General features: G+C 36.1%; 1 protein-coding gene across 1 annotated transcript in view; it reads left to right on the top strand.

The window, feature by feature from the left end:
- Positions 1-2,946: 2,946 nt before the first annotated feature.
- The window catches only part of LOC110096611 (transcription factor VIP1), a 14,802-nt gene continuing 6,264 nt past the window's right edge, over positions 2,947-11,484 (top strand). Inside the window, exons 1-2 of the mRNA XM_020822649.2 lie at positions 2,947-3,559; positions 3,843-3,975. Coding sequence (XP_020678308.1) covers positions 3,021-3,559; positions 3,843-3,975 — 672 coding nt within the window. The 5' untranslated portion in view covers positions 2,947-3,020. The remainder of the gene's footprint in view (positions 3,560-3,842; positions 3,976-11,484) is intronic.

Raw genomic sequence — 11,484 nt, 5'->3', positions numbered from 1 at the left:
ATAATATAAGCTAATGATCTATGGCCTTAACACCATGGATTTTTTTATAGGTTATTACCTTTGTTCATGAGATGGAAATGCTTTATGAGGTTTTGCAGTCCTTTATAAACAATGGTCTTAAAGAAAAAAAAAAGTCTTTAAAAAGTATCCCATCTCAGCTCGGTTGTTTTGTAATCCTTTATAAATGTGTGGTAATAACCTCATTTTGTTTGCAGTTGGGTGATCCTTTCCCTCATCCCAGCTCGGTTCGTTTGCAGCCTAGAGATCATTGAGTGACTCCATTTGAACATTAGAGACATGATGAAGGGAGTACCACTAATTTCATTAGGCTATCTCATCAAAGTAAAGCTCGAGCCAACAAAGATGATCAATAACCTCCTTCTTATGCTTGATACCTCCAAGCTCGATGACAAGCTTAACTTTGTAGGTACATAGGCACCCATCAAGTTGTTATTAATGGAAACGATTAATGGGGAGGTCTTCTAGGATTCACAGTGTCATTTAACATATTTGTTGAATCCTCTACTAACTTTTCTTCTATGCACACTTTTGATATCCCTTTAGCTTATAATTATATATTCTTCTCTCATTTGATATCCCTAGAGAAGCGGATGAGTTAATGACATAATTTGATGGATTTTATGGAGGACCAGGAGGTGCTGAAACTTAGTGTAACTGTTATTCTAAAAATTTATAAGTATAAAGTTTAAAATGAGGGGGAAGTATAGTGCTTGAACTTTAATCCTAATTAGGATTAGACATTTGACATAATACTATTCGGATCAAAGACTTCAAATGAAGTAGTTACCCAAATAAACCTGCCAAGCGAGTCAAATCCAATGGCTCCATGCAAGATTGATTATAACATATTACCTGCTAGCTCTAATAGCCTTTAACACATCACCTTGAATGATGATGATTTCTAGCTTTGACACCTACTAGTTATCTCTAACTAAAGCTCAATAACTTGAATTGGAACAATATGTTTGAGCCAATTGATTATTCTAGTTCACATCTTCTCTATCAATATCTTTCTTTTGTTGAATGAAATCTTCTTAAGCCACTCAAATTAGGAACTTTTCCTAGATCACCAACTCTCTTGATGAGTTATATATTCCTGCGTAGCATCTCTTATTTATGTCACATCTCTAATGTGTTCAATTGGCTTCCTACACAACATTGTTAATCACTTGCGAATTGGTGTAATCTAGAATCAATGATGCTAATGAATGTTAAACCAACTTGAACTAAGTTAAATCACAAGTCGCTCATCAAGATTCATCCAAAGCAATTGAGCGGAAAGTCATTATTGTATATATTATCTTTACAATACTTGATCATCAGTAATATGATATGAAATTAGGCTAATAATGCTTAGGTGCCATAGTTATCTAGGGGTACACAATAAATATACGATTAGCAATACACACCTGAATACCTAACACATCCTCTCTAAGCATTGTTCAATCATATAACTCATATATATATATATATATATATATATATATATATATATGAGTTATATGATTGAACAATGCTTAGAGAGGATGTGTTAGGTATTCAGGTGTGTATTGCTAATCGTATATTTATTGTGTACCCCTAGATAACTATGGCACCTAAGCATTATTAGCCTAATTTCATATCATATTACTGATGATCAAGTATTGTAAAGATAATATATACAATAATGACTTTCCGCTCAATTGCTTTGGATGAATCTTGATGAGCGACTTGTGATTTAACTTAGTTCAAGTTGGTTTAACATTCATTAGCATCATTGACTCTAGATTACACCAATTCGCAAGTGATTAACAATGTTGTGTAGGAAGCCAATTGAACACATTAGAGATGTGACATAAATAAGAGATGCTACGCAGGAATATATAACTCATCAAGAGAGTTGGTGATCTAGGAAAAGTTCCTAATTTGAGTGGCTTAAGAAGATTTCATTCAACAAAAGAAAGATATTGATAGAGAAGATGTGAACTAGAATAATCAATTGGCTCAAACATATTGTTCCAATTCAAGTTATTGAGCTTTAGTTAGAGATAACTAGTAGGTGTCAAAGCTAGAAATCATCATCATTCAAGGTGATGTGTTAAAGGCTATTAGAGCTAGCAGGTAATATGTTATAATCAATCTTGCATGGAGCCATTGGATTTGACTCGCTTGGCAGGTTTATTTGGGTAACTACTTCATTTGAAGTCTTTGATCCGAATAGTATTATGTCAAATGTCTAATCCTAATTAGGATTAAAGTTCAAGCACTATACTTCCCCCTCATTTTAAACTTTATACTTATAAATTTTTAGAATAACAGTTACACTAAGTTTCAGCACCTCCTGGTCCTCCATAAAATCCATCAAATTATGTCATTAACTCATCCGCTTCTCTAGGGATATCAAATGAGAGAAGAATATATAATTATAAGCTAAAGGGATATCAAAAGTGTGCATAGAAGAAAAGTTAGTAGAGGATTCAACAAATATGTTAAATGACACTGTGAATCCTGGAAGACCTCCCCATTAATCGTTTCCATTAATAACAACTTGATGGGTGCCTATGTACCTACAAAGTTAAGCTTGTCATCGAGCTTGGAGGTATCAAGCATAAGAAGGAGGTTATTGATCATCTTTGTTGGCTCGAGCTTTACTTTGATGAGATAGCCTAATGAAATTAGTGGTACTCCCTTCATCATGTCTCTAATGTTCAAATGGAGTCACTCAATGATCTCTAGGCTGCAAACGAACCGAGCTGGGATGAGGGAAAGGATCACCCAACTGCAAACAAAATGAGGTTATTACCACACATTTATAAAGGATTACAAAACAACCGAGCTGAGATGGGATACTTTTTAAAGACTTTTTTTTCTTTAAGACCATTGTTTATAAAGGACTGTGAAAAATAATTTTTTTCATATATATATATATATTTATATGTTGATCTTTATCATTATCTCTCTAGCTTGAAATGGCTCAGTAGTCGCAACAATTGAGTCTCGGAGGGCTCTTAAGAGCGGACATGGACTCGAACCGGCCGCCCGAAACGCTACAGAAGAACCAGCGCTTCGCTGGCGGCCGGATTCCGCCGAACCCTCGAAGCTCCGGCCACCGGAGGGCCCAATCGGAGAGCTTCTTCCGCCTCCCCGACGAGTTCCTCTTCGATTCTGACCATGACTTTAATTTTCCTGATTTCGACTTCCCCTCTGTCTCAGAGGACATCTCCGGCAGCAGATCCGCCGCCGCCGCTGCCATTCCGGCTGATTCTAGTGGCATGCCAAAGTCGTTGGTGGTGCAACCGGTGGCGAGACCTTCCGGTGGTGGAGCTCACTTGAGGAGTCTATCGTTGGACACGGCGTTTTTCGATGGGTTGTGTTTCGAAGGGCTTGGTGCCATCAGTGGTTCGGTACCGGAGAAGAAGCCGCAGCATCAGCATAGCGGCTCAACAGACGGGGCGACGTCTTCTTTTGAAGAGGAGTCGATGATGCCGTCTACGGATTATTCGAAAGCGGCGGATAAGCTCGCAAAGCTGGCTCTGATCGATCCAAAGAGAGCCAAAAGGTATGATGTTTTCCATTTAAATGAATTATGTATTCTACATTCTGATTATCGCGTCAGGGTTTTGCTAGCTTCCCGGACAATCCGACTTTCTGTGCTTTGGGTGGGATTTCAGGTCTTTTTTTAGCTAATTAGGAGAGGGTTAAATATGAAACTCTGTTGGCGTTCATTTCTCTGATAAATGCTTCCAGGTTGATTTTGAGTATCGTTTTCTTTTCTGCAGTAATTTGATTCATGTACACTTTAGTTTCTATAGTTTTTCAATTTCTATGCTTTTGTTTTGTAGAATTCTCGCGAACAGGCAGTCTGCTGCTCGATCAAAAGAGAGAAAGGTACGCCACACAAGCGAACTTGAGCGGAAGGTGCAGACACTTCAGACAGAGGCAACAACTCTCTTGGCTCAGCTTACCTTGCTTCAGGTTTTGTTAATTTGGGAAAAATTGTTCTTTTGTATCTTTACTACTTAATTTTGTTAATAGTTGTAGTGACAACATTATCAAATATAAGGAGGATTTACATACAGGCCACTAATTTCTTGTGTATTTACATATCTCATGCTTGAAACTTTATAGTTACTTATATAGCACCCTTGTGTCTAAATGACATCAAAATAAATGCTTGAAAAGATGTATTTCATTTTAGATAAGTTAATATTAGTGATATTTTTATATCATTTAGAGATTAAGGTGTTATAGAAGTAAATATACAAAATTAGGTATTAGATGTGTATATAAATAATAATTTAGGATACTATATAAATCTCCCTAAATATAAATATGTTTATTTTATATTTGTCATACCATGCAAATTTGTTTCATGTTTGACAAAATCTGAGGGTTTAGACCATCTGTATGGTTTGTTAGGTGTGGTTTTCCTACATTTAATTTACCAATTAGTTTTGGTTGTTTACTGTTAAATTTTCGAACTAAGCATAATAAATAATTTAACTATAAGATTAAGCATGGTGCCAAAAGCATTTAAAAATAGGCAAAGTTGCTCGTCTGATAGGCGACTTAGGTGTAATCCACATGACGACGTGGCAGATGATGTGGCAGTCAAAGGAGATAAGGTAAGTCGCCCGTTAAACGGGCGACTTATAAGTCGCCCATTAATCGGGCGACTTAGGCTTAATTAAATAATCTACTTTCCCTTTCCCGATCCATTCCTCTCCCATTTCGCCCTTTCTTTTTTTCGCTGCTCGCTCGCCTGCGGCTGTTCGTCGCCGGTTAAGTAAAGGTATGGCTATTTTTTATGCATTTTATGTTAAGTCAGTTCAATGTATGTTGAATATTGTGTATTTTGCTTAGTGAAATAAAGATTTATGCATTACAAACTATTTCTCTAGATTTTTTTGTAAATCTCTTTGTTTGTGGAATATATTTGAAGATTTGTTTGCGATAAGTTAAGATTTCTGCATTTAGGCTGCGAATGATGTAGAAATTATGTAGATCTGTGATTTAGGAGTAAAATACATATAGATCTATGATTTAGTGTCAATTTGTGCGGTAAATATATCCAATATTTTATTTTTAATGATGTAGAAATTATCAATGACGCAAAAAGACACTGAGAAAGATATTATCAAATATAAAATTTATCATGAATCGAGAACTTGTCATTTTACTCATCTACTTGTTCTACCGGAAATTTAATCGAGAGATAATTTTTCTTTATAGATCTAAAATAGTACAAAAGTTTCATTGAATTCTATAAAAGTTTTTAAAATTTATTTATCTTAATGTGAGAAAATTACTTATTTTCTAGAATATATATATATATTTATCTATGCGAAAATTATATATAATATATTAAGCTATATTTCTAATGTTTAAAGTCACGACAGAAAAGACAAGTTAAGTATATATAATATAAATTTTAATCAAATCTAATTAAATTTAGTAATGCACTGTTTCCATGAAACATTAATAAATTCTTTATGATGGTTTGACATAAGAGATCATATACATTCAAGTTCACATGAATCAACTCTCTTGTACAATCCTAGGTTACTTTTTGTTCTATTTACAATATTTTCAAATCATATAGTTATTGTATGCTTTTTTTATGTTGTAATTCTATAATTTTAGTGCGGTTGATTAATTCAAGAGATAATTTTCAAGCTTAGAATTGAATGTTAAAAAAAAAATGCTTACTCAATTCAGCTAGAGAATGTTAATAAATTTTTATCAATTTTGTTTAATATTTTAATTTGATATTGTGCTTGCTGTGATAACTATTGTCTACTTAATTTGAAGTTGCAACTTAGCATTTTCTAAATTTAACCGTATATTAAGAATATTTTATTTGTTCATCTTTTTTAGTGGTACGTACGAGTTGAATAATAAGTGGACGTGGTGCAACCTTCATGCTCCTGTATGGAGGCGAGTTACAAGTTGATGATAAATTTGCACCAAGTTATTCTGTGGGTAGGAATCGTCCCTTACATGTGTCAAGAAATATAAACTTAGAGCAACTTAAGTTAAGGATACTCAGAGCACTTAAGTATGATCCTACAAAGTTTTCTGTGAACTTAGTCTGTCGAGTGCCTGTGGGAAATGAGTTTGTCGCTTCACATGTTGAAGATGACGATGCTTGTGAAGTTTTATTATGTCAGGCTGAAACAGAATTTCTAATCATTTATGTTGATGTTACAAGGCTGGGCAATTAAAAATAATGTGCAATATATTGTGATTGCATCGAATACAAAGAAATTTATAATTGTTTGTGCAAAGCATGATTGCCCGGTATATCCTTGCTTATGGAGACTTCATTCTGCTCAGAGTAAACGCTTAGGCGGTATATGGAAAATCTCATCTATAAAGAACCAGCATACATGTGTGTCTCCAATTCTTGAAAGTGGCCACCGTCAATGCAACTCACAGTTTATAAGTTTCTATATTCTACCCACAATTAGAAAGCAGATGGACTTGAAGCCAAGGGAGATAATTGGCCGTATGGAATCGAAGTTCAATATTAAAGTGTCATACATGAAGGCTTGGGATGCTCGGAGGAAGGCAATTAAAGTTGTTTTTGGCAGTTGAGAGGAGTCTTATCATACTCTTAATTTGTTCATGGATGTTGTTGCCTCTATAATGCCTGGAACGGCATATAGAATTCAAAGCACACAGACAAATAAGTTTCAAAGACTATTCTGGGCATTTGGTCCTTCTATTACTAGGTGGAATTATTGTCGGTCAGTTCTTTGTCTTGATGGCACATTCCTACTTGGTAAATATCGGGGGACATTATTAACTGCGATCGGAATGGATGCTAATAATGGTCTATATCCACTTGCAATTGTTATAGTTGAGTCAGAGTGTAACGAATCATGGATATGATTTCTGAGACAAGTGAATGGGCTTCTCCCCGTAGTTACGAACAGGCACAATCTCTATATCATATCAGACATGCATGTTGGTTTGGTTAGAGGTTGTAGGGAAATCTTTTCTAATGTTGTTCATCGGCATTGCTTAAGACATCTACGTGAGAATTTCAAGAAAGCAATACGATAGATGGGGTTAGGTGACGTAGATTTTTTGTGCCAAAAAATGTACGCAGCAGGCAATATAGATGATAAAGGCTTTTTTAATAGATGTATGAAAGATATGAAGTGGATCAAAGTAGATATTAACCAATGGCTCGTGGACCGAGATATGAGCCGTTGGTCTTTAACAAATGATGGTGGATTTAGATATGGGGTGATGACAACTAATGCAGCTGAGTCTTTTAATGGAGTTTTGAAGCGAGCACGAGGATTGCCAATTCAAGCATTGATTACGGCCATCTACTATAACATTATTTCAATGTTTATGAGGCGGTTGGAGTTCATTACAACTGAGGAGCAACAAAACAATAACTTCTTTCCTCCACGTATACAGACTTCACTAAAAAGAGTTGAGGAGGAGGCTAGACGAATGCCAGAACCAATCCGTCTTAACTTGCATGAATTTCAAGTTGTTGACATGTCCTCTAGATCATATCGTGTTGACATACTAGATGGGAGGAGGTGCAACTGCAGTTGTGGAAAACCTTTACTATATCACTTACCTTGTTCACATGTGGTCTGTTGTTTAGCATTGTTAAGACGAACACATTTTGATTATGTTTCTCCCTGCTACACGAAGACCAACTACAAATTAAGAAACATACTACATATTTGATTCGTATAAAATTTGTTTTTTATATTGATCACTTAATAGTTTTATTGATTTTTAATGTGTATTCTTAATTATTGTTATATTTTCAGGTGAAATAGCAACTGACCAACGACGTCGTAGAAAGAAACGTACGACCGGTGAGCCCTCAGGAGAGGGTAGTAGTGATGCACCACCTCCAACTCAGGTTCATCCTAACATTATTTTGTTATATGGTACACATAGAGCAGCACATCCTGATGGGGTACATCCAAAATTTATTGAACTTATTATGATTATACTAAATATTTAAGCTAACTCTTACTAATTATATGTCTTTGTAGGGAACAATATTGGAAGCAGCATCACATCTTCTAATGGTGCACGAATGGTCGGTGAATTGCCCAAGATTTATGGATGCTTTAAGAATGGTTGGGCTAGATTGTGTTAGCCAAATGAGATATTTGCGGATGGACCACCATTTGTTAACAGCCTTAGTGGAGAGGTGGTCACCACAGAAAAATAGTTTTCACCTGACCTTTGGCGAGATGACCATTACTTTGCAGGATGTTGCTATGATTTTGGGTGTCCATATAGATGGTTCTGCTTTGGTATGGCATGCTGTTGTTGGAGCTGGGAGACGTTGGCTTAGTTGGCCAGACTGCTGTGATGACCTTCTTGGGAGCCATCCACTAGCAGATGTTGTATACCGGGACCCATTCGATCATCGCATCACATCAAGGTTTCGTATGGGACAGGCATATGCACAAACTTGTATTCCCCTCAGATGGTTGCGATGGACATTTTGGCGTGACTCCTATTTGGACCTGAACGATATGGATTTTTGGAGGCATGTTCGGGCTTACATATTGTTCATATTAGGCTGTCACCTCCTCCCGGATACTTCAGGTTCAGAGATATATTTATAATACCTTACTAGTATGGAGGATTTGGCAGTATTCAGTACATACTCTCTTGGAGGAGTAATTTTAGCTCATTTGTATAGAGAGTTGGGAGAAGCAACACGGCCTAGTAGGGCCAACATAGCTTGATGCATTCATTTGTTACAAATCTGGGCTTGGGAGCATCTGCATGTAGGAAGACTATTGCTTCATATTCCCTTTCCAGTGGAACTTCATGGTCTTAGTGTTGGGTTCAGGTATGAGATAATTCTATTTAATCTTCCAAGAGAGTATGTACTGAATACTGCCAAATCCTCCATAATAGTAAGGTATTGTAAATGTATCTCTAAATCTGAAGTATTCGGGAGGAGGTGACAGCCTAATATGAACAATATGTAAGCCCAAACATGCCTCCAAAAATCCATATCGTTCAGGTCCAAGTAGGAGTCACGCCAAAATGTCCATCGCAACCATCTGAGAGGAATACAAGTTTGTGCATGTGCCTGTCACATACGAAACCTTGATGTGATGCGATGATCGAATGGGTCCCGGTATACAACATCTGTTAGTGGATGACTCTCAAGAAGGTCATCACAGTAGTCTGACCAACTAAGCCAACATCTCCCAGCTCCAACAAAAGCATGCCATATCAAAGCAGAACCATCTATATGGACACCTAAAATCATAGCAACATCCTGCAAGGTAATGGTCATCTCGCCAACGGTCAGGTGAAAACTATTTGTCTGTGGTGACCACCTCTCTACTAAGGCTGTTAACAAATGGTGGTCCATCCGTAAATATCTCATTTGGCTAACACAATCTAGCCCAACCATTCTTAAAGCATTCATAAATCTTGGGCAATTCACCGGCCATTCGTGCACTATTAGAAGATGTGATGCTGCTTTCAATATTGTTCCCTACAAAGACATATAATTAGTAAGAGTTAGCTTAAATATTTAGTATAGTCATAATAAGTTCAATAAATTTTGGATGTACCCCATCAGGATGTGCTGCTCTATGTGTACCATGTAACGAAGCAATGTTATGATGAACCTAAGTGGAGGTGGTGCATCACTACTACCCTCTCCTGGGGGCTCACCGGTCGTACGTTTCTTTCTACGACGTCGTTGGTCAGTTGCCATTTCACTTGAAAAATATAACAATAATTAAGAATAAACATTAAAAATCAAGAAAACTATCAAGTGATCAATATAAAAAACAAAATTTATACGAATCAAATATGTAGCACTTTGTTGCAATCAAACATACAAGAAATAAGATTTTCTGCATATTATTTACTTTACTCCTAATTTATGACAAATCAGCCCTTATTAATTATAGAGCTAAGCTTTATCTTTTTGGTGATGAACCATCTATTGAGCTTATTAATTTTTTCTATGGGTTTTATATAATGGTAGAATCAAGATTTTAAATGAGAGGGTGAAAGAATTTAGCCAAATTCCCCACTTAACAAAATTTATATGGATGGAGGGTGGGTAGGATGGAGAGTTGGTAAAGCTTCCAGAATTTACATGAATGCAAGAGAATTTAAGGGTAAAGCTTTCGTAGCTATATAAGGCTTTCGTAAATTTAAAGGGTGAGAGCCACCCCTATCTCTTCCCTGATAACACCATTAGTTCTATAGTTTCTTTTAATTAAAATTCAGTATTTATATCAGGCACCGATTTACTTTATTGTTTTGATGTTGGCACATAACACTTCATCATCGCAAGAAATTAGAGCAGTGCGAATTTGGTGTTGAGGGCATTTGTCCATGTGCCAATAGAGTAAGTATTTTGTGTATGTGTCACATACTAGATTTTGTGTGTTACAAATGAGAGAGACTGGTAGGATATCAATCTCAAATTTTACATCATTGAAAATATAAACTGTGTTAAGATAAACACACTAAATAATGAACTTTTGATTTGATTTTGTTGTTTTGTTTTGTTTTTTTTTTAATAGGAGTTTTAACTTTACTAAAAAATTAAAATTTGTATGTACATGATGAGGATGTTATCCTTGTAATAGCCAAACTCTTAACTTTTCAGATATTGTCTGTTTTGGCGTAAGATTCTCACAGTTTTATCCTGTTGGTGTAACTTTCTAGGAGGTCACTTATCTCAGAATTTCTCCGGGATGAGCATGCTTAATTGCAAAATTTTTTAATGAAATTCTAACAATTATACCAAAAGTCACCTCGATGTTTAAAGGTTTAGCTTCTTTTTACTTTAGAGGTTTCACAATCTCCCCAACTTTATTAACTGACATCTGTTGACCTCATTTTTGTATGAGGTCACTTGGACCAATCCTGACCATAGATTAATTTCCAAATCAATTAAAACTCTAGGCCCTAGGATCCTTTTAGACTTCAGACCTTAGGTTCTATTCTAGACCTTAAGACCCTTCTAGGAGTCAGACTTTAGGATCTACCTAGATCATAAGTCAATCCAGATATCTAGTCAATCAAATCCAAAATTCAATCCAAATCCAGAACTTGAAACCAAAATCCAAGGCCAAAGATCCAAGTCCTAAAAGCCTTTTCCAGTGAATTTTCAAACATTTCAAAACCAATCAAATGACCTCTGATTTAGAGTCTGTCAGTTGCATACTGATGGGACATGTCTTTGGAGACAACCCTCCAAATTTGAGCCCATTCTGAGGTCTCTAACCCCATAAACTAAATCAAAATCCAAAGGCTGTAAAACCTTCAAATATTTACAGCCAATGCCACTAGACCTATCACCTTGAAGATTCTGACCTTAGAGCCTTCACCAAATCTTCTAGTCACTTTCAGACCATTAACCCTGATATGTTGAACAATAAACTGAATTTTTCTGGACTCCTTTCAGCCCCCAGTGGGCATGAGCCCAAAATGACTAAAATACCCCTA

This window comes from Dendrobium catenatum, unplaced genomic scaffold (genome assembly GCF_001605985.2).
Source record: "Dendrobium catenatum unplaced genomic scaffold, ASM160598v2 fragScaff_scaffold_664, whole genome shotgun sequence".
NCBI classification, from domain to species: domain Eukaryota; kingdom Viridiplantae; phylum Streptophyta; class Magnoliopsida; order Asparagales; family Orchidaceae; genus Dendrobium; species Dendrobium catenatum.
Note: the sequence above shows the minus strand (reverse complement) of the source record. Positions and strands in the feature narration are given on the sequence as shown.